Source organism: Armigeres subalbatus, chromosome 2 (assembly GCF_024139115.2).
Source record: "Armigeres subalbatus isolate Guangzhou_Male chromosome 2, GZ_Asu_2, whole genome shotgun sequence".
Classification (NCBI taxonomy): domain Eukaryota; kingdom Metazoa; phylum Arthropoda; class Insecta; order Diptera; family Culicidae; genus Armigeres; species Armigeres subalbatus.
Window position 1 is genome coordinate 275,555,537 of NC_085140.1, and position 23,761 is coordinate 275,579,297.

The following is a 23,761-nucleotide window of genomic DNA, read 5'->3' on the forward strand; positions in this document are numbered from 1 at the left end:
AGACATCAGATGCTGATTGTTGTTTATTTCTGTATTTTTTTCAAAGAGACATATTTCGGCAATATATGAATCTCTATTGCAGTCAGCTGAAACGATCGTTATTCATCAATTTTGTATGCTTTATTTATCATTTTAAAAACAGCTAAAGCATTTTGCACAAATCACTTAGTGTATATATTCGAATTACTAAGAATATTAATGTGAATTATTTTTATTTTCATTTTATGTTGGTTAAGTACAAAAATTTGAGATATTATTTAAGATAAATGAAGCTATGTTTAGAAAATTACCTAGGTAGAAAAAAAAAAACAATTTCTCGCGTGATTTTTGAAAACGTCGTAAGTCCAAAATAGAGGCTCTCTTTGTTTACTTTCTCTTTGAATTACGAGGCCATACTAATCGGACATCGTATTTTTAAACAGAGATCTGAAGAAAATAGCTTTGTTTAGTGTGTTTTGGTGGAAATATTACAATAAATGCAAAACTAGCTTTGATATTAGTGAAAGAGAGCGTAATGAAAGAGAGTATCTCAAAAGTCATGCTAATCAAATTTTGATCACTTATTCGAATTCAAACAATCAAAATCTGTGAAGTAAGAAAGCATGAGGAATACAATTTCATGTCCTTTGTAGTCTGTAGAACTTCTAAAACAATAAATAAAACTATCGTATTTAATTAAACCAAGTCACCGATGCTAAAGATAAAAGGATATTAGGGGTATTCACTAAACCGCGCAGGTTGCTGCGTATCTGTTTATAGAAATGTTTCATAGGCGATTTGAAATATGTCCCTTATGATTGTGCGTGAAACATTTCTATAATCAGATACGCAGCAACCTACACCGTTTAGTGAATACCCCTATTATAAAGTGCTAATCCATGGAGCTGCAGCTTTTTACGCTAGTTATAAACTTGATAAGGGGTGATTCAATCATGACAGATGCTGTGAACAGAATTTTATTTTTAAATCAAAGTAGGCTAGAATTCTAGATTGTTTTGTTATCCGTCAACATTTTTCACTTGCGGATAAATGCAACAAATCATGGTAAATTTATTGTGGTATATTTGTTTTATTTTTTTTCATTTTAGATTATTTGGAAGAATGATGAAGAACTTCTGAGCATGTAAAGCATGTAAAAAATCTATATTTACTTGCCCTTGAGAAATAGAGTTTGAATTATATTATTTTCCGCAGTCCAGAAGCCACAATCTGATGATCTGACCAAGTTAACTAGCAGAGCTGTTGGGAAAAGCCTTTTTTTTATCTCAGAGTCGTATTACGTTATCTCAGTGGAGCTTGGATTTCGTCAATGAATAGAACTGGGCACCGTAACGAGAAGCCATTCTGGCAACAAAAAGACTATCGCGGACTCTAGAGTCCCGCGGCTCTATGGATTCTTTGAAAGAGCCAGAAAGGCTGGTAGGTGAACGGTGAACTATCTATATTGGTTGACGTTGTGTTGGTCTAGCCAAACTTATCAGAGTACATGCTACAAAAATCAAAAGTATATTAAAAATCTATTTCACACTTGTGGAAAAAACTACCACAATTATTTCGTATTCATTGATGGAAAACACAAGTTCAGTTCTCTGTATATCATCGTTGCCTTATTTCATCACCCCTTACATTAATGCAAAATCTCGTGAACAAGGAGCTATCCAAATACCTTATAACATTCTTTTTGTAGTTTTCACCTTCTAACTTTTTACGACTCAAATATTCTAGATATTCTGCTTTTTCATTGATCCATATACGGCGGAATAGTTAGTCATCGGAACTTTTTTATTTGACAAAAACGCAGTTTTTTATTTGACAAAAACGCAATTGTAGGGAAACAGTGCACACAACATGGTTTAAGCACTAAATATAAATCGATCCTTCTAAAACAACAATTCTCCAGCTTTTCCAACAACTTATTCGTGTTCCATTATGCACCGGCCTGTGGCCTATTTATAAAAATGTCAAATTAGAGAGTTGTAGTGGACAAAGGCAATACGGATTGTTCTTCAAACATATGAGAAAATTAAACTTCAAATTCCACATCATGTGCACGACTTTGTTGCTGATAGTATCTCGCATTTTCTGTCCCAGATTGATTGAATATCTTCAGAAAACATTTTATTAGTCTTGCAAAATGTCGTGACCATCACCAGATGATCAGGTATGAAAACAAAAACCACCACGCTTTTTAAACGATGTTCTTTACTGACAATCACTGCAAGCGCATCGTGACATGTAGAAGCTGACACGTGAGTACCTTCGGTAAGCGTGACACCCAGATTGACAACCACAAGCTGAGAGCCATAAAGAGCATCACGTCGGTCAGCTGTCAAAAGTGCAGGTGAGCACCGTTATTGATTGATTTTGTTGTCGTTTGATTGGACTGACGTCGTTTTAATTGATAAATTGGATAAATCAATAGTTAAATTAAGGGTTCATTCACAAATTACATAACGCTAAAATGGACCTGGGGCTGAAAGCCCCCACCCACCCTCTCGTAACGTATTTTGTATGGGAGGGTTCTGAAATTTGTATGGGCCGTATTTGTGAATGGCTCTAACCAGAGTCTATTATATAGAGTTGCGCAAAGAGGATCTTCTTACTCTTATTCTGAATGATGCTCTTGTTATTATGTTGAAAACTTTCATTTTCGTTCAACCCTTCAAGTGACTTCACGGGAGTGATCACTTGTAAAGCTTTTTAATTCGATAATCAAAGTCACCTACAGAGTGCAAACACGTGAGTATCTTGTTGCTACTTTATGGGGGGGGGGGTATTGAAGTTTTTTGAAGCTGTTTCTAGAACAAATCTAATACATTTCAATTCATTAGTTTTAATTCGCCATAATAATCATCAGGCGATAACAATACTTCCGCCTTACCAACAATCATTTGTTTACTTTGCTCGATAGGTAGACGGTTTGACAGTTCAATAGGTAGATTTGGCTTCACTCTTTGCGTAACTCTATATAATAGACTCTGGCTCTAACTAAGTTTTTACCAATTTGATCCAGACTATCTTTTGAAAAAGGCCAAATTTTTTTTTGATTTTTTCAAATGTTTTTTTTCCCTTAAAAGTGTCAAGCTTGCGATGTATGGACGGTTGGTAGGGAACATAATCACCTATCTTGAGACACAATTTCATACAAATCAAAAAAAGCGTTTTTTCGCAAATCGAGTTTTAATTTTTGAAACTGTTGAAACTGATTTTTTTTCAGTGTAGGGCTCAATTTGAATTGTTTCCGATATCTTTATTAGAAACTTTGACTGATTTTGCGATAGTCACCCATACAACATTTTTTGTAGGATGCGTCGTTTTTTAATTGTATCCATTTGAAAAAATCAATAAAAAAAATTTGGCCTTTGAAACAAAAATTTGTTTGTTCATAAATCAACCTAAAATGTTGGTTGAAATTACTCACAATTTGGTTGCGTTTACCAATTTTTTTTCTCCGTGATGTACTTTTCTTTTAATAGCACCTCTTAAAATATTGCACAAAAAGTCAATATAAACAATAAGAACACTTATCCAGCTTTCCACGTTCGCCATAATGGCGTCTTCTATAAATAGATCTGACAGTAACTGCTTCCGACGCTAAACTGTTTTCGACGCTTCCGACGATGGTCGTATCCGAGTATCATAGCAACTATTTTCACACTGTTTATTTATTGTTACGTGAGCAGGCATAACATGAAAAAAAAACAGGATGGATTTCAATTCTCGCTCAAGCTTGCAACAATTAAAATGAATGACGATTATATATTCATCTTTATTTATGTTTCAGGTGGAAAAAGAACAAATTTGCATTGAAGTACTACATTCATACCTCGATTCATACAAAGTACAAGCTCTGTTTAGATTGCAACGTAACCGACTGCATGTCTTGGCTTCTATGCATCAAATTTCCTGACGATTCATTCTCCATGCAACTGCACTGCACTTAGTTGATGAGTAAAACGAGTGCGAGCTAGTTTCTTCTAAATATCTAATTCACGCTCGGAGAAGCCAGAAAGTGCAGTTAAGTGTACTTGTCCGTGTCGAGCTCCATGATAGAACGGGGAATATCGGTTGACTCCCAGTTCTCCTGAAAAAAGAAAAAAAAACTAAAAACTTTCATTCCTTAATTTGTTGACCTTAAGTCATGGAGAATGTTCAAGGAAAATATCGACAAGAAAAGCGGATACTTCATTTGTAACAATCATACCAACGGTTCATCTTATCGCTAGAAAAAAAAAGCTAGTATGTTTAGCACGGTATATCTTAATTTCACTCCTATCTACGATCGAAGCTTAGGCTTAGAATCCTAGTCTTGGGCAGTTGATATTTGATAGAATTCTACGAATAGAGTGACGTGATGGAAACGTTACCCTTGCCCTTTTTCTTAAAATATTTGTTTTCCTGATGGTATTTATTGAACGGCGTAATCATTTGCGTATCTGTTATCTGTTTATTGGCTTTTACACCGTTAAGTAATTATCTCTAATATAACGGAATGCTATGGATATATGCAGACAGACTCCATTTATAACTTCATGCCCTTCTACACACAACTGAACGAAAGATGAAGTTCTTGATTTTATTTTTCTCCCTTTTTACCGCTCGATTCCCAGTTCCACCGAGGATTTCGAATTTATTTAACCCCCACAAGCGCACTAAACTGCACAATCTGGCTTCTGCGAACATCACTCATCAACTCAGATCAGTGAAGTTGCATCGAGGATAGATTGTCGCCAAATTTACTTCGAAGAATTCAGTCGGGTGTCATAGAATTCAGTCGGGTGCATATGTCCACGTATCTTAAATAGGATTCCCTTAGAAGAACTTGGATCCGAGTGCTAAAGCTAAGTAAAGCTAGTTGCGTTGCAAGCTCAATAAGAAGTATGGGCACTTCATATAAATGTTGCGTTTAAATGCCAAATTGTTCTTCCACCTAAAATATAAAATAGATTAATATAATATGTCCGTCATTAAATGTTTCTAATTGCTGCAAGATTTTTATGAGAGTTGAAAATCATGTTTTCATGTTGTACCAGATCACGTAACAAAAAATAAACAATGTGAAAATAGTACATTCAAAGTTAATTGCCTATATGCCGGGTATTAAGCCACCCGGAGTGGAAATTAATTACTATGTCTGAAACTTGATTATGCATATGTACAACATGTGATAGATTTAGTTCGGAAAAGGTATTGGAGGGTAACCGCCCCTTCGGTGGGGTTTGATCCCACGACCCCAGTGTGCAATGTGAAAATAGTTGCTATGATACGACCATCGTCGGAAGCGTCGAAAGCAGTTCAGCGTCGGAAGCAGTTACTGTCAGATTTATTTATAGCAGCCGCCATTATGGCGAACGTGGAAAGCTGGATAGTACGTTCAGATTATGAGCTATATCACTTGATATAGCAAATCTTGACATGAGATGCCATATGCATTATTTCCAGTGAAAAATAGATGTACAAACACTGATGTCAAGATGCTCTATATCAAGTGATATAGCTCATAATCTGAACGTAGTCTTAAATGTTCCCAAAAATTCTATTTTGGCTTCATGCATTTTTATCACAGCAAAAATCCATTAATTCCGCTAAGTGGATTTTTCCATTGCTGTCGAGCGTTGATTTCGAACCAAACACCGCATAGGTCAAGTGATCATCACGATAGTCAAGATGACATGGATATGACAACCACAACATCAGGAAAGTTTTCCTATCATTCAAGCTGGTGATCACAGGCAGAAGAAGTGAAGACATGGTGAGTGACCAAGCGCTAGTTGCTAAAATGTCACTTTCATGGTGATCGTTACACCAAGCATGTGAGATCCACATTGAGCATCACAATTGAGTACTTGACACATGACCTGGATTTTGTTATTGTCACGCTTTGCGTGACTTGTACGGTGACACTTTGCAGCACTGATTTTATGCAAACCTGAAAAGATTAATTAAATTGTATATAAAGATAAACCAATTCTTTTGGTAAATAATTTGAGAATAAAACTTAGATCCAAGAATCCAAAATGAACTCATTTGAAGTTTCATTGTAAATAACAAATTTCAGGTTTTTTTTTTCAAGTATGGACAAATATTGTATTGAAATAAGGCGGATTAGTATTGCTCTTCCAGAGAAAACTTTCCTGTTTCCGGCTCAATTATAAACTACCGCAGTTGTCATTTCACACTTTTTCTTTGTTGTTTCACATGGCATTCTACGATGACAACACAAAACATCAGGTTTTTGTTTCAGTGTTTCGAATATTTTCAGGCCTGCGTACAGTGGTTAAGATCCCGAAATACGTGATCGTCAGTTTTTTCAATAGAGGTAATAAACTATAGAGGACGATTGTCGCTGCGGTTCCCTTTGTCATCCTCCCCAAGCATGTTGGGTACCTATCTGTCAAAACGTACTGATTTTTCCTTCGTTGACATTTAGTGCCCTATCCTCGCCAGTAAAAGATGTTTCGCCAGTGACGACAGCGACAATCTTCCTCTATAGTTCATTACCTCTATTGTTTTTTCAGTATGAAATCGTGTTTTTAATGGCATAGTATGTTCAGCAAGTATGTTTCATACATTAAGGAGTATCGTTTGAGAAAATTTTATTTTTGATTAATTCACCTAAAATCGAGATAGAAATTATATTTTTTTCAAAATTTGTTGAAACAAAATGGCGTCTTTGGGAAAGTTGTTAGAAATAATGTACAGAAAAACTTTGTCAAAGACACTACGGGTCTATCTATTGAAACGAACAAAATATGACTCAATTTCAGGTAATACGTCATTTAAACCTATAAAAACTGGTAGCGGAAGGTAGGAAGTCATGATCCCCGGGGAGACTAGATCACCCCCTGTTTTATCGAGAACTAAAGTAGTTTTGTTCTAGCGTATGTTTTAGTGTAGATCGTCTAAACAAATTACCTTTATGCGGTGAGTTATTTTTGGATCGACAACCTTATTTATTCTGCAAGGGCGGTTTGTATGTTTTGACCCTCCTAAAGATTTTTTTATTGGCCACGCAAAACTTGAACAAATTTTCATAACAACGACCAAATGCTTTCGTTTTTTTCACAGCACAAAGCCATAGATATGCTTAATAATCTGTACTGATGAAAATGTCAACATTCTATCAAAGTTTAAGGATATTTGGATTTGAAGTTATTGCCTCAATATGGGGGGACTTGATCCCCCATTAGTCACCCATACAAAAATTTGGCGAAAAAATTCAAAAAATATAAATCTGTTCTCAGGCTTCTAATTTTTTTAGATTTGACAGATTTGATGAAGGGTTGGCAGGAACAAATATTTATTGCGTAGATGTCATAAAAAGGGGATCAAGTCTCCCCGAATTCGATAACAAAAATCGTTCATGCTTACGCATAGCAATTCGAAAATTTCGCGTATTTTGACGGAAAAATATTTTAAAAATCTGAGGGCAACTTTCTAATTTTATCGAAGCAAGTTCTTGAAGAGGGATCAATTTCCCCCAAATATTTAAAAAGTAAATTTTTGACAGCACTCCAAAAAATCAATTGTGTATCAATAACAACAATAATTTAAGGACTTTCATACATCAGTAATATTAAATACTATATTTTTAGAGAGTCTGTGTGGAAATCGCGTACACTGGATTTTGTTTTTACACGATTTACAGTTTTCTCAATTTTCCACTCATCCTAAATGTTTAACGTATATTAATTATCGTGCGATTTTTCTTTGATTTTTTCTGAATTTTTTGAAACATGTTGCGAAGAGTTTGGTGGTAAATTGAAGTCACACGATCAAAAATACGAGCGAAAAAAAATCGAGAATATTAACTCCTAGCTCTTGTTACTTAGCCCTTTGTTACGCTTACTTTGCCTTGAACCTATTTCAATATATGTATTAATGATAAGGCAATAGTAATAAAAAGATTAACATTCCATCAAAACACAACAGGCGTTCACTAAACATTTGATTGATATTAACTTGTGAATATATGAATGAAATGGGCAGTTCATTCAATAGGGATACCGGATGTTTGAGATATCGGTGCAACGTTTGGAGGAAATTGAAAATCAGTCAGGTGGTGATGAGGGTGTGGTCTAAAGCACTCTCATTTCAACCTGATTTTCAATTGTAAGGAATTTTGCTGTTCATGCGATAAAAGAACAATAAACCAATCACTTATTACCTTACTTCCACACCGATTTGCACCCACTGAAGATTTATCAAGTCGGATTTTATTTTGACGGGATTAACTTCGGTAGATAATGAAAAACACGATAAAAATCGATTTATGGTCAGTAACGATTATCAGTCCAAAGTATAAAATCGACTACAAATCCATCACGAGCATTTTGTTTGGAAATATCACTGGAACAGAATGAAGAGTTACACGGTAGCAGTTATTGCCCTGTTGGGACTGAGTGTAAGGACGTATTCTACAATTTGTTCACTAAAGCATAATAAAAATATATATTTGAAAAATTCCAGGCCGTTCTCGGAGCCCGTCCAAAGTCGGAACAAGTTCTGGAAGAAGTCGACAAACTCCGACCACGCTACCAAGAGATTCAGGACTACGTAATTCACACCATTAGTGATACCCGGTTGGAAAGTTCGGAAAAGCTCGGAAAATTCAATTCCGATATTTTGCTAGTAAAAACCACATTTGTACTCGATGCCATCAAGAAGGAGAACGCTTTGCTATACCAAGTGGAAAACCAACCATCAACAGTAGACCAGAGCTGCCTCTCTTTCGTGAAGATCTTGAGTGAATCTGTTATTAACTTGGCAGGCACTGGGTTCTCTAGCTGCATCGCTGAAACGAGCGATATTTTGGATGCCAAAATTAACGACTTCTATTCTGCGCTGCAACAAGATGAAAAGGACTACGTTGGACTCGGTTTGCTGAATGTGTTCAAGGGCGAGAACATCTTCCACAATCCTGATGCTATTCTTGCCAAACTGCAAGCGAGAGCACTTGATTTGGAGGGTTATCCAACCTACTTGAAGGACGATTTGGGAAAACTTATTGATTCTTTGAGCGGTGATCTGGAAGCCTTACAATTGCACTACATTGTGTGTATGACCGACAGCGAGCAAAGATTGCGAGACGGATTCATCTTGGCATACAGTCACTTGGAGTTGACTTGCAAAGCTGTTACGGTTCCAGCAGCAAACGTTCCAGAGATTGATGTGGTAGAGCCAAGCGAACCGCAGAGCTTGGAAGTGTCGTGGCCAAACACCGAAGCCGTTAGGCGACTTCGTGAACGATTTGGACTGTAAAATTGCAGTTCTTGAATTCTTACTATACTGAAAATAAAGATATTATTTTTTAATTGCAAATAAAAGCTCTGATAGTTACTAATTTTAAATATTTTTAATAGTCATCAATGAGGAAACTTTCGCCTTCGAATGCAATTGGTTTGTGCTAAAGTTGGTCTAAGTATGTACATGAAATTAGTTTTTCATTTCAATGCCAACCCGTGCATAACCTCAATTAATCGAACTGAATGAAATCATCTTTAGGAGTTATGTTTCGTTTTGGAGTGTGAGTACAATTCTGTAGCCAAGTAAAAAAAATCAAAATATTCAATTCATTAAAATTTGTGCATTGTAAATTCGTTTCCTTTGTCAACAATTTACGATTGTGTAAATTATGTCAGGGTACTGCACGGCGCTATCAGTTTAATCTATATAATAAAAATGAGTTGAGATTTCCTTCCTGACGATTTAACTCGCGAACGGGTTGATCGATTTGCAACATTTTTCCCTAATCGATTCGATTTTTGATCCGCAAGGTTTGTATATACAAAAAGTTGGTGAATTTAACGGGGAAATGTAAAAATCATTAGAATACTATTTTGGGTCAGCTGTTGAGGAAAACAAAACAAACGGACGGAAATTGATCTAGAGTGCGGTGTTGCAAATAGTTCATTGTGACATTTTCAACACCCGGGCAAAGCTGGGTTTCTTTCACTAGTTTATTATAAAACTTTCGTGTGTTATTGGCGCAGTATACAGTCAAACCTCCGTGAGTCGATGAACTATGACTCGATATCGACTCTAGGAAGCAAATTATCCCATAATAAAACATATTTCCTGGGTTACTGTGATGATCAATTTAAACAGCTACTCAAGGATTTTTTATTCCACATCTCAATATTTTCATGAGTCGACGGTCCCTTCAATATCGACTCACGGAGGTTACACTGTAGGTGCTTCATCACTTTACGTCTCGATCTTCTTGCTAGCGCATTTTACAAAAAAAATCCGGAGTTTTGTTTGTTGCGCGTCCGTTTGTATCGTATCTCGTTCTTTTTCGTGCGCTTTGCATAAATCTCGCCCATGCTGCATTTTTCTTCACCACTAACTACTCACATCCGCCATCATCGTTTCTCTGATCCAGGCCACTGACTGGTGCAGTAATTGCGGTGCTACCTACAGTAACCGACTAGTAACCATGACTACGCTAATTTTGAGTGGAGAGGAATCACAATTATTGGGGCAACCATGAATAGTTTCTTAATTTAGAAATAAAATAAAATTTAATACTCTGTACTCGCTCGGCTGCTGAGACCAGATCAACAATTAGTGAAATTTTCTGCGCAATAGCTTCCTCTTTGATGGGTATGCCGTAGCCGACATTTTTGTATCGACACGCCGCTGTTACAAATCTGTCACGCTGCTGATCTATAATTTTTCCAGCTGATTCAAATATGTAGAAGTCCAAAACAAATTTAATTCAAATTTCGAAGAATTCAAGTGGAATCTCCAAAGAAGTCTCCATAGAAATTTCGTGGAATTTCCGAAATAATAATCCTTCGGAACTTCCCTTTGATACTTTAAAGAATTCTACGTTAAATTACTGTGTTTTCTTTTAAAATTTCACCCCTCTGAAACTTCTAAGAACTTTCCGTACCTAATAAGATAAGAAGATTGTCTTGTAGGATTTCTTAAGAATCATTCCGACGGATTCAAAGAATTTCCTTCCAAATTCTAAAAGATTTCCGCTTCAAATTTTGATTAAATGTCTATGAAAATTTAGAAAAATTTCCCAAGCAAATAAAAAATGGATTTTTTTGCGAATGTTTCGGACAATTTTCCATGAAAATTACATAGGCTTTCCCGAAGTAAGAGCGAAGAGTTTTTTTTTTCATGGAAAGAATTAAATTCAAAGAAAGAATTTCATGTAACAATTTTAAACATTTTTCATTGGAAATTCTAATCAAGCAAATGGAACGTGGACGTTTTAAATGACAAGAAATGTTTCTATGATGGTTCAAAACCGCCGATGTCAATAAGGAGAAGAAATACTATCCAAAAAATTAGACCAAAGCTTTTCTGGAGCTAAACGAAATAGAATTATTTTGAGTATTATAGCAAGTAAAAACTAAAATGTAAAATGTCATGTTAGATCGCAATAGAAGCTAATCCGTCGCAAACACTAATCACTGAAAAGTGTATCCAGTAAAAATCCAAATGAGATAAGAAGAAATACACAACTAGACAGTGAGTCAACCGTAAAATTCATATTGTGGGAGTGAGCTGTACTCATTTGTCACCAAACCTACGCAAACACAACCTTTTGAAAAATAGTGAACATGTAGAATAAGAAAGATGCCTACCATAAGAAATGTTAGGCGAATTGAAGCTTATCGCCATTGGTTAAACTGTTGTGAATCATCAGTATAAATCCATAACAAATGATTGTAGATAATTGCACACTTTATACTGTGTACAAATGGAAAGTTTTATCATTTCGCAACAGCAGATTACATAGAGCTCTTCACTCAATAACAGAAGAAAAACGCTGGTAGAAAATAGGAACATGCCTTTCTCAGGACGACGCAGTTGTTGAAGTTGCTTGGAAAAATGTGATTTGTGGATGGTTTGTGGTGTCGATCAGATGGTAAGATAGTAGCGTGGGCTTCGAGCAACTTTTGTAACCGTTGCTTACACAAGCCAAGTCAAGTGTTCAAGCGCATCGCATCTATTGAGCTCAACGGGGGCGCTATGAATGAAAAAAAAAATCCATGGCAATTGGAGTACTTCCATCTCTCTGGAACCGACTAGTGGCACTGCTACGATCACAATAATAAATTCAGCCAAAACGCACCAAGCGCCAACTTAAAATTACACATTTTTCTGCCCAAACTTTCTTTTAGCAGACTTAATTGATCGGATATCCCTCAAACCAATAAATGAGGATATCCTATTGCAAATGTACGCTTGAATTGATATGAAACGATTTCCGTTGTCCTTGTACGAACAAATCGTTTCAAAATTCATTATCAATCTTAAAATTAGTATTTTACTATAGTTCGTGATGACTACCAAATAGAATGGATTTCTTTTCTGTTGCGCACATTTGTTGTCTTAAATAAAGAACACAATCCTTAGTAGGGTTTGGGTCTCCGTGAGATTGTACAATCGATGTCCAGTAGCCCACGGTCAAAATTTATTGCTCCATTTGTGCAAGTCCTGAAGCGACATCTGGTAAAATACCTGGCATCTCAAGGACGAAAAAGATGAACTTGACCAGTGAACTTTCAAAAAGTAATATGTTTTCTAGTGAAATTGTTTTTTTGTTTTGATCAATTTATCTGTTTATTCTAATGTAGCACTTCAATTGCCGGACCCTGTACTTCGTAATTGGTCAGAGTTTCAGATAATATTAAAATATGCCGTTGGGTGGCTATTGTGACTTAAAAACTTAAAAAATAAAAAAGTTATGACAGTTTTATTGGATTTTTTAGTCATATTTGATTTAACTGCTACTCGACACCGGGAAAATTGTGGCAGTCAATCTCATACGCATAACAAAGTACAAGTAATGAACCTTAAATTAATACCTGAACTGTAGAGTTGTAAGCGAATGTAAGTAACGTTTCATCAAAAACCATTTCCTAGAAATCAATCACCAACCACAAGGAGTTGATGAACCAATGCACCATGCGTCTCCATATGATTGTATGCTTATATGCTTATACATCGAACATGTTCAAAACTTGTCATAAAATGAAATAAATCTCCAAAAGTAATGAAATTACGAACTTGGTGTCTTCGACAAAGTTTTTCAGGGGAACAGACGAAATTTTTTTTTTTTTAATTTGTTTATTTATTTTTTTTTTTTCATTTCACTTTTAGGGGGATTGATCATAAGGCTGGATACCTCCAAAGAAGCGCGTCGACTTACTGATAAAATGTCTCGAAGACACCATTACGCTAAATCACATAATAAAGATACTATCAATTAAACGCGCTCAAAACACAATTTTAGCCACTGTGCAGCCCCGTGAAACGCAAAACAAATTAAAAACTCAAGCTAACTTCTTCGAATTACTATACAACATTTATTCTACCATTCGGGTTGGACTATTTTTATCGGTACGGAATGGAAAACAAAGCTAAATCCTGCGATGATACGTCGTTCTTTGAAGTCCTGGATAAAATAAATAATTCCATTGCAAGACTTCCGCATAAATTTGTCGTTGGGTCGAACAAACGTGTGCAAATCGTCACCAAATTCGATTGATTCTGGAGTCAACAAAACTACCTCTCGCATCAGCGTATCAACTCCGGCCGCACCTGAGAAACATTCGAACATATCGATCAATAAAGCATCATCAACTGCTCCTCAACAAACCATAAGTACAGGACTCAATAAACATTCCGAGCGGAATGAAGACCAGTTTGCAAATCGCCGTGCCTCTGAACGTTTTACGCTGTGGCTGGAAAGCTATCTTTCGAATCGTGTTCTGCGCGTTAAAATCGACTCGTGTGTATCCCGTCCGTTTAGTAATTAATCAGGTGTACCACAAGGTAGCAATCAGGGTCCATTGCTATTTGCGCTGTGCTCCAACGATGTTACATTGCTGCTAGGATCAAAATGTGTGCTAGTCTACGCTGATGATCTGAAAATTTACTTGGTGGTCAAGACAGGTATCAGAACGTCGGCTCCAGGGGCACGTTCACCTCAATTTGGGAGATTTGTGCCATAAAGAAGATTGTTACAAGGGCTATTGAATACCTTTGCTGAATGATGTAAACTGAACAAACTTGTAGTTAGCGTTGACAAATGCGTGGTGATTACGTTTCATAGACTGAGAACTCCTATCACGTTCGATTATAGCATTGACGGAAATGCCCTCGAGCGCGTCGATCAGTTCAGCAATTTGGGCGTTCTTCTGGACGCTTGAGTAACATTCAATCAGCACATTTCTTCCATTATATGCGAAGCTTCACGTCAATTGGGATTCATCACGAAAGTGTCCTGTGATTTCACCTTGCCTCAAAGCACTTGATTGTGCATTGGTACGACCAATACTGGAAAACTCAGCTGTGGACTCCATACCATCTATTGTGGATTGCCAGAATTGAAAGCATTCAACGAAGATTCATCCGCATTGCGCTAAGAGATCTACCATGGAGAGATTCGCTAAAACTTTCTCCGTACGTAGAGCGTTGTCGGCTTCTGGGACTTGATACGCTGCTTCGACGCCGAAAGATTCAGCAGGCTTCACTAGTTGCTAAAATATTAATCGGTGAGATTGATGCTTCTGAATTGATGTCCCGTATCGAATTTCGTATCATTGGTAGACAACTGCGGTCTTCGTCTTTGCTGATGACCAGATTCCATCAAACGACAAACGTATTCCACGAGCCGCTTACATCATGTGTTCGAATTTTCTCTTTAGTAGACGATCTCTCCGATTTTGGGGAAAATTGTAGATTGTTCATTAGTAGGGTAGAAAGGTCCGGAAGACTAAATTAGCTATCTAAGACATTCATGTAGACTGCTATCAGATAAATTAAATAAATAATAATAATAATGAATCATGGCCATGAAACAAAAGCTCACATACCTGCGCAGGTTTTTCACGTTGCGTACGATGCGTTGGGATTCCGCCGAGAAGATGGCGACGATTTCCTCCTACCAGGTTGTGGCGATGTCGGGCGATTGACTTTGCCGCAGATGCTGCAGTTTGACGCGCAGCGATGGAGGTCGAGCTCGAACGATATGGCCGAAACTCAAGATGCGGAGGGAGTGGCGGCTGGGTTTCGGAATCGAGAGTCCGGAATAACCGTTCCCTCAAGCTAGTAGCTTCCTTCTCCTAACGACCCAACTTCAAGTGGCTTTTCGGTCCACCGAGCGAGGACTAAATAAAAAACTACTAACCGTCGGTTCGGGTTCGGTCCTGCGTACGATTATTGATGACATACTGTGCTCCAACGATGTTACATTGCTGCTAGGATCAAAATGTGTGCTAGTCTACGCTGATGATCTGAAAATTTACTTGGTGGTCAAGACAGGTATCAGAACGTCGGCTCCAGGGGCACGTTCACCTCAATTTGGGAGATTTGTGCCATAAAGAAGATTGTTACAAGGGTTACCTTTGCTGAATGATGTAAACTGAACAAACTTGTAGTTAGCGTTGACAAATGCGTGGTGATTACGTTTCATAGACTGAGAACTCCTATCACGTTCGATTATAGCATTGACGGAAATGCCCTCGAGCGCGTCGATCAGTTCAGCAATTTGAGCGTTCTTCTGGACGCAGGACTAACATTTAATCAGCACATTTCTTCCATTATATGCGAAGCTTCACATCAATTTGGATTCATCACGAAAGTGTCCTGTGATTTCACCTTGCCTCAAAGCACTTGATTGTGCATTGGTACGATCAGTACTGGAAAACTCAGCTGTTGTGTGGACTCCATACTCCATACCATATATCTATTGTGGATTGCCAGAATTGAAAGTATTCAACGAAGATTCATCCGCATTGCGCTAAGAGATCTACCATGGAGAGATTCGCTAAAACTTTCTCCGTACGTAGAGCGTTGTCGGCTTCTGGGACTTGATACGCTGCTTCGACGCCGAAAGATTCAGCAGGCTTCACTAGTTGCTAAAATATTAATCGGTGAGATTGATGCTTCTGAATTGATGCCCCGCATCGAATTTCGTATCATTGGTAGACAACTGCGGTCTTCGTCTTTGCTGATGACCAGATTCCACCAAACGACAAACGTATTCCACGAGCCGCTTACATCGTGTGTTCGAATTTTCTCTTTAGTAGACGATCTCTTCGATTTTGAGGATAATTGTAGATTGTTCATTAGTAGGGTAGAAAGGTCCGGAAGACTAAATTAGCTATCTAAGACATTCATGTAGACTGCTATCAGATAAATTAAATAAATAATAATAATAAATCATGGCCATGAAACAAAAGCTCACATACCTGCGCATTTTTTTTCACGTTGCGAACGATGCGTTGGAATTCCGCCGAGAAGTTGGCGACGATTCCCTACTACCAGGCAGTCTTCAAAAGTTCCTTTGCAATTCGTTGCATTGGTGCAAAATCCAAGGAGCAGGAGAATGCATGCTCCTTATTTGGCAAGTGATCATTGCTTTGATGCACTTGCATCGTTTTGGAAAATACTGCATAATTAAATTGAATCCTTCATTGGATCCTAGGCAAAGGCAAATACGTGGTGCGTATTATTAGTAATCGGTTCGTTTTCCACTTCGTTGTTACGTCGCGAAGACGATTGTTGTTAGCAACTGGTTATTGTGTCATATTTTGCTTCTGTAATAGGAAATTACATTTGGAACAAAGCGTGACATTCAAAGACCAAAACTTCAATGAATTGTGTTGAGAAAATTAGTGTTTTACATTATATCACTCTTCCTAATGTGCTGCTGGTGCTTCCGATGTAATTTTCCCGAATATGAACATATTTAGTACATCGGGTGCCAGCTAGCATTTCAAACCAGTCAAACATAATTTCATTCCATTCCAGGTTTTCCCATACGTTTTGTCAACTCCCAACCACAATTGTTACATGATGAAAGTTTCAAAATAAATAGCATTAGGTTTCATGCAACAGATAGAATCGCGCGTTTCATTACGATGAGCTCTGCAGATTTGATGCTCGTAAGGTTGTTGTCTACATTTTCGCTGCTGCTGTCAGCTAGAAAACATTTTTTTCGTCAAAATAAACAGTTAGTACCCTCATTCGACACCATGTGTGTCCTAACCCTCGAATCATATCCATATAATAAAGTCTAAAAAACGAGAAAATTCGCCGAGAGAATCAAACTCTGACTCAAGAGATTGACACAATTGAATATGACACCACTAGCCATATTACCACAGAGCCACTTTTTGTCAAAAGAGGATGCTCTTAGAAGACTGCTACCAGGTTGTGGCGATGTCGGCCGATTGACTTTGCCGCAGATGCTGCAGTTTGACGCGCAGCGATGGAGGTCGAGCTCGAACGATATGGTCGAAACTCAAGATGCGGAGGGAGTGGTGGCTGGACGGAAAGCCATTCCCATTTCGGAATCGAGAAAGGTCCGGAATAACCGTTCCCTCAAACTAGTAGCTTCCTTTCCCTAACGACCCGACTTCGCGTACCTTTCCGGTTCACCGAGCGAGGACTAAAAGAAAAACTACTAACCGTAGGTTCGGGTTCGGTCCTGCGTGCGATTTTTAATGACGTACGGGGACCCCACTCTCGGAAATGATCCACGGAAATGGGTCAGGGATCTTACCTTCAACGGTTGATTGGCGACCGCCGATATTCGCTTGTTGACGAGCGACTTCACTCCTCCTCCGTTTGACTACCTTTACAGGCGGGCCAGTCGAATACGAATACGAATTCTGAATTTTATAAAGAAACTTATCCTGATGTCTAAATTTTATTAAAAAAAAACTTATCCTTTGAAAAGTCTTCAATGAATCGCTTGCTTTAAGCATGCTTACAGTGGCACACTAGGAGTTAACTTTCTGAAATCAGTATGGCGAAAGTCATCTAAGGTTCGATTTCTTAAAATTAAGCAGCTTGATCGAAAAAATATTTGGTAGCCGTAGTAGCGGACACCTTCCTACACTACTGGTACCAAATATTTTTCGTGAAAAGTTCCTACTTTTGAGAAATCCCGCTTTAGATGCCTTTCGCCATACAAATTTCTGGCGGTTAACTCATGCATTTTGATCAGTTCGCTTCTGAAGAAGGTGAGGAACGTGCCAGCCCCTAAAGCGGAGCACCTGAGTACGATTGTGGCCTATGGATTGGCCATTCAGAACTTGGTCGATCACATCATCTTGGCTGATCAGCAAGCACATTTGGCGAACCCAATGTTGCTTCAGGAGTTGGTCGATAAGTTGCCCACATCCCTCAAGATGCAGTGGGGAACCTACAAGCAAGGCGTTGCATATGTCAACCTGGCGACATTCAACGGTTTCATGGCAGGCCTTGTGAACTTGGCGTCGGAGCTCACCATCGACGTGGACTGTGCACAAAATCAACACAAGCAAGTTCGCGTGGAGAAGCCGAAGCCAAGGGAGAAGTTATTCACTCACGCCAACGAATCGTCCGATGCCGCCAAGAAGGAGAAGGACACGTCGACAGAAAGGTCTGCTTCAAAAGCCTGTTCGTATTGCGGAAAGGACAACCACCAGATACTGAACTGTTCCAGTTTCAAGTCCTTGGATATAGGAGCGAGGTGGAAAGCCATGCGTCAGAAGAATCTGTGTCGTCTGTGTTTAGTACCGCATCGGAAATGGCCATGCCACTCGAAAAGGAGTGCGGCGTGGATGGCTGTCGTTTTCGGCATCACATGCTGTTGCACAGTAACCAGACAAGCCGAAGCGAATCCGCTGAGACAACGAAGCCAACCGAAGCGATACAGCACAACTACCACCACACGAAGTCGTTCTCTCTCTTCCGTTATCTGCCAGTCACGCTTTACGGATATGGGAAACAAGTTGAAATCTACGCGTTCCTGGACGACGGATCATCGTCAACGTTACTGGAAGAGGCAGTTGCAGTTCAGTTGGGGATTGACGGAGAGCCGGACAACCTTTGGCTAGGATGGACAGGGAAGATCGGTAGACACGAGAAAAGCTCCAAAAGGGTCAACGTGGAGATTTCCGGAGCTGGGAAACAAAATACCTTCCAGTTGAGCAACGTACGGACGGTGCGTGAGCTAGGACTTCCCAGTCAAACGTTGAACTATTCCGATCTGTCAGGATCCTATCCACACCTACAAGGTCTTCCCGTCAGCAGTTACGTGAATGCGAAACCCAGTATGATCATCGGAATCGAACACGTGCATCTCCTTACCAGTTTGAAGCTTCGCGAAGGTGGAAGAAGTGATCCAGTCGCAACGAAAACTCGTCTCGGTTGGTGCATCTATGGAAGAAATTCTGGAAGTGAAGGTGAATCCGTGGAGCAGCTGAATCTACACGTCGATCAGGAAATGAGTAACAGTGATCTGTATGATTCGATGAAGAAGTTTTTCGCCGTTGAAGAAGCTGTGGTTACGAAACACCTTGAGTCCGACGAAGATCAACGAGCACGCAGCATTTTGGAGGCAAGTACAGTTCGCCGAGGAACTAGAATCGAGTCTGGTTTGTTGTGGCGCAAGGACAATATCCACTTTCCGGAGAGCTACAAGATGGCGATGAACAGACTCCTGGGATTGGAGAAGCGTCTGTCCAGAGATACGGAACTACGACGAAGAGTGAACGAGCAGATCAACGGCTACGAGCAAAAGCAGTATATCAGTAAGGCTTCACAGGAAGAGGTCGGCAGTCTGGATACTCGACGTGTCTGGTATCTACCGCTTGGAGTGGTTATAAATCCCAAGAAGCCTGGCAAAATTCGGATGGTATGGGATGCGGCCGCGAAAGCCCATGGAGTCTGCTTCAACGATATGCTACTGAAGGGTCCAGATCTCCTTGTCTCGCTAGTGGACGTTTTGTTGCGATTCAGACAGGGAAAGTCGCCGTGTGCTCTGACATTCGGGAAATGTTCCTCAGAATCCTAATTCGCGATGAAGACAGATGGTCGCAGTGCTTTCTTTGGAGAAGTAATCCGGAAGAAAAATACAAGTCTACGTGATTAACGTGGCGATGTTCGGTGCTACCAGCTCTCCATGTACAGCGCAGTTCGTGAAGAACTGGAATGCTTCCAACTACAGTGAACAGTATCCCAGGGCAGTAGAAGCGGTGACCAAGAACCACTATGTTGATGACTTCCTTGACAGCGTCAACTCGGTGGAAGAAGCAGTACAGCTGGTTCATCAAGTGAAAGATATCCACGCAGCAGCGGGTTTCCAGTTTGGGAAGATACTGTCCAACGAGAAGGCAGTGCTAGACCGACTAGGAGAGACGACTACAGCTATCAGTAAACCACTGCCAGTAGACAAAGACCGAATATGCGAACGTGTTCTGGGCGTCACATGGATTCCGTCGGAAGACGCATTCACATTCAATCACCAGGGATTGGAGGAAGTGTTAGGCACCGATTGGGCGGAACCGACGAAGCGCCAAGTCCTGCGTATCGTGATGAAACTCTACGACCCCTTAGGAGTCATCGCACACTTCGTCGTCCAAGGGAAGATCCTGATGCAGGAGATTTGGCGAACAGGCACTAACTGGGACGAGCCTATTGCGGAGCAGCCACGTGAGCTTTGGATAAGGTGGATCGAACAGTATCGGCAGATCAACGAAGTGAACGTTCCTCGCTGTTTCTTCAAGGATATCTGTCCGCAGCAGGTCAGCGATATCCAGGTCCATGTGTTCACAGATGCGAGCGTGTCAGCCTGTGCGTGCGTTGCCTACCTCAGAACCACAGTGGACGGAGAGAGTCAGTGTTCGTTGATTGCAGCGAAGACAAAAGTTGCGCCTCTTCGAACGCTATCCATTCCACGTTTGAGCTTCAGGCTGCCATGATGGGTTCCCGTCTACTGCAGAATATCTGCTCAGCTCTTACCATCAATATCCAAAGACGTTTCCTGTGGTCAGATTCAGCGACAGTTCTTGCCTGGCTTCGCTCCGATAGTCGTCGGTATCATCAGTTCGTGTCCTTCCGTGTTGGCGAAATCCTGTCGTTGACCAGTGTGGATGAGTGGCGCTACGTTCCTTCTCGCGAAAATGTTGCGGACGATGCCACGAAATGGAATGGGGGGCCTTCATTCGATCCGGATTGCCGTTGGTATCAGGGCCCACTATTTCTGCAAGATCCGGAAAGTCAGTGGCCTACGGAACGGCCAGGAGATACAGCGGAAGCAGATGTGACGACTGAAGAAATTCGCCTCGTTGCCACACACCGTACAGTAGTGGAAGTGATAGATATTCAACGATTTTCCAATTGGAACAGACTGCTACGTGCGACAGCTTATGTTCACCGAGCTGTAGCGGTATGGAAGCATTCAACGAGCAGGACAAGATCGCTTAAGGTACTCAGCCAGAGTGAATTCGCGAAAGCAGAAGAAACACTTTGGCGACAGGCGCAAGCACAGGCGTATCCGGAAGAAGTTCAGCTGTTGGAAGAAGGACAAAGAAGTTTGTCAAAAGGCAGTTCAATTCGTGCGCTGTCTCCATTCCTGGACGAAAAAGGAGTTCTACGGGTTGGCGGCAGAATCGAACAAGCTCCATCGATTTCATACGAAGCGAAGCATCCAGTCGTGTTGCCGAGAAGTCATCGGATTACATATCTCGTTGTGCTCAGCTTCCACCAGCAGTTCCTGCACGCGAACACCGAGACAGTGTGCAACGAGTTGAGACAACGATTCTACATTCCGAGGATGCGAACAGTAGTGCGGAGCGTATGTCGTAGCTGTCAGTACTGCAAGATTAAGAAAGCAGCTCCAGTTCCACCGATGATGGGACCGCTCCCGAAAGTTCGTCTGACTCCCTTCATCCGTCCGTTTACGTACGTTGGAGTGGACTACCTCGGTCACTTCGAAGTGAAAGTCGGTCGCAGTTTAGTGAAGCGGTGGATATGTCTGTTCACGTGCCTCACAGTTCGCGCCGTTCATCTGGAGCTAGCACACAGTCTGTCAACGGAGTCTTGCGTAATGGCGTTCAGGCGTTTCGTGAATCGACGAGGAGCTCCGCTGGAAGTATTCTCGGACAACGGTACTAATTTCGTGGGAGCCAGCCGTCAGTTATCAGAGGAGATCCAGATGATTAAGGCCATCAACGAGGATTGTGCAGCTACGTTTACTAACGCCCGTACGCAGTGGCATTTCAACGTTCCTGCAGCGCCGCACATGGGAGGCCCATGGGAGCGGATGGTCAAGTCCGTAAAAGTGGCAATGGCAGCAATATCCGACAGTCCGCATCATCCGAGTGACGAGGTATTCGAAACCATAATGCTGGAAGCAGAGGGGATCGTTAACAATCGTCCACTGACCTACGTAGCCTTGGAAGTAGCAGATCAAGAAGCGCTCACTCCGAATCACTTCTTGCTGTACGGTTCAAGCGGTATCAAGCAGCCAACAGTTGATCAGTCAGTCAGTCTCCGAGACAGCTGGTCAATCGCCAGGAACATCGTCGACGAGTTCTGGCGCAGATGGGTGTTGGAGTATTTACCGATGCTAACAAGGAGGACGAAGTGGTTCGAGAATGTGAAGCCGTTGGCACCTGGTGACCTAGTCGTGATAATAGATGAGCAGACACGGAACAGTTGGGAAAGAGGACGAATTCTGGAGGTTTTTCCGGACAAATCAGGACAAGTTCGACGTGCAGTAGTACAGACAGCTCGAGGAGTCTTCGCCAGGCCGGCAGTGAAGTTGGCAGTCCTGGATGTTGCGAGCAACGACAAGAAGGAGGATGAAGTCGCGTCGGAAACGGAAGTGGTTCACGGGGCGGGGGATGTTACCGGCAACACTGTTGACCGCGAAACGACGGTGAAACCACCGTCCGCTCCCTGGCAACTGAGCGGCTGTCGCTGAGTGGACTGACAGTTCGGACAGCAGCAGACAGAAAGGAGAAGAACTGATTCATTCAGAGTATATCGTAATAGTGCACAGTCAGCACATTTTGATAGGCATAAGTGAAAATTAGTAGTGGAATATTTGGATTATCTAAAGTAAGTTTGTGAACTGTAGTTAGTTGAAATCCATCTTAAGTTTATTCTCATTGAATTTAGTGCACAGTTGTACCCGGTATTCGGCAGTAGTCAGCATCGCACAGATAGTGTAAAATATCAGTCAGTTGAGGTACGTTTTGTAGTCAATTAGAAGCTCTTTCCATTATTCAGTCCGTGTTAAACAGTACATAACCCGAAACCAATTGTGTAATTTCTACAGATTGTACGTTTCACGTTTTCTCCTCAATTACCGACCCATCTAAAAGCGACAGAAAAATACTGAATTGTAAGACTGTTTTAAATACTGTTTACCGACCACTGACTAACTGAAATCTAATAAATTACAGCTTTGTAGCTGCTAAGTATGTAACTAGAAGAACGGTGTTTGTTCTGACGACCGGGAACAGACTCGATGCAAGTGCGACGTGTCAAGAGAGCAACTTCGCTGGTAGCGATATTGGGTTCAAGCAACGCCTTGGAGTTCGGAGCAACGCCTTGGAGTTCAGTTTTTTGATCGGAACGCGCGTGCTATATTAATGATCACTGGTTCAGTTCATTCTTTTGAACGCAAACTGAACGCATTTAAATGCAAAACTGACGAGCCGGTGTCCTCTCGTAGAAGAACTCTGCCTCGTTAATGCCAGCGTCACTATTCGCCTCTTACAACGTCACGCGATTCGCATCGTTATTGATGGAAGATGCAGATCTTAATTGAGCAGCGGAATGCCTAGGAGATGTTCCAACAGTACTCACACTCACCAGCAGTACCGGCTTGCGTAGCAGATCAGCAATCAGTGATCGAGAGAGAGCTGGGGCCGGTGTTGGTAGTAGAAGTTGGGGTTTCATACCTGGAGGATTGACGAGCGACGATCTGAACCCTTTTGTTGGACCCAAC

At 40.6% G+C, this 23,761-nt stretch overlaps 2 protein-coding genes across 4 annotated transcripts in view; both read left to right on the forward strand.

The window, feature by feature from the left end:
* Positions 1–23,761, forward strand: part of LOC134216389 (uncharacterized) — a 320,788-nt gene that overhangs the window by 191,675 nt on the left and 105,352 nt on the right. The gene's annotated exons all lie outside the window — the stretch shown is intronic.
* LOC134216383 (uncharacterized) lies at positions 8,356–9,326 on the forward strand. The gene is made up of 2 exons (XM_062695281.1): positions 8,356–8,404; positions 8,470–9,326. The coding sequence occupies exons 1-2, from the start codon at positions 8,360–8,362 to the stop codon at positions 9,259–9,261; spliced, it is 837 nt and encodes a 278-aa protein (XP_062551265.1). The 5' UTR covers positions 8,356–8,359; the 3' UTR covers positions 9,262–9,326.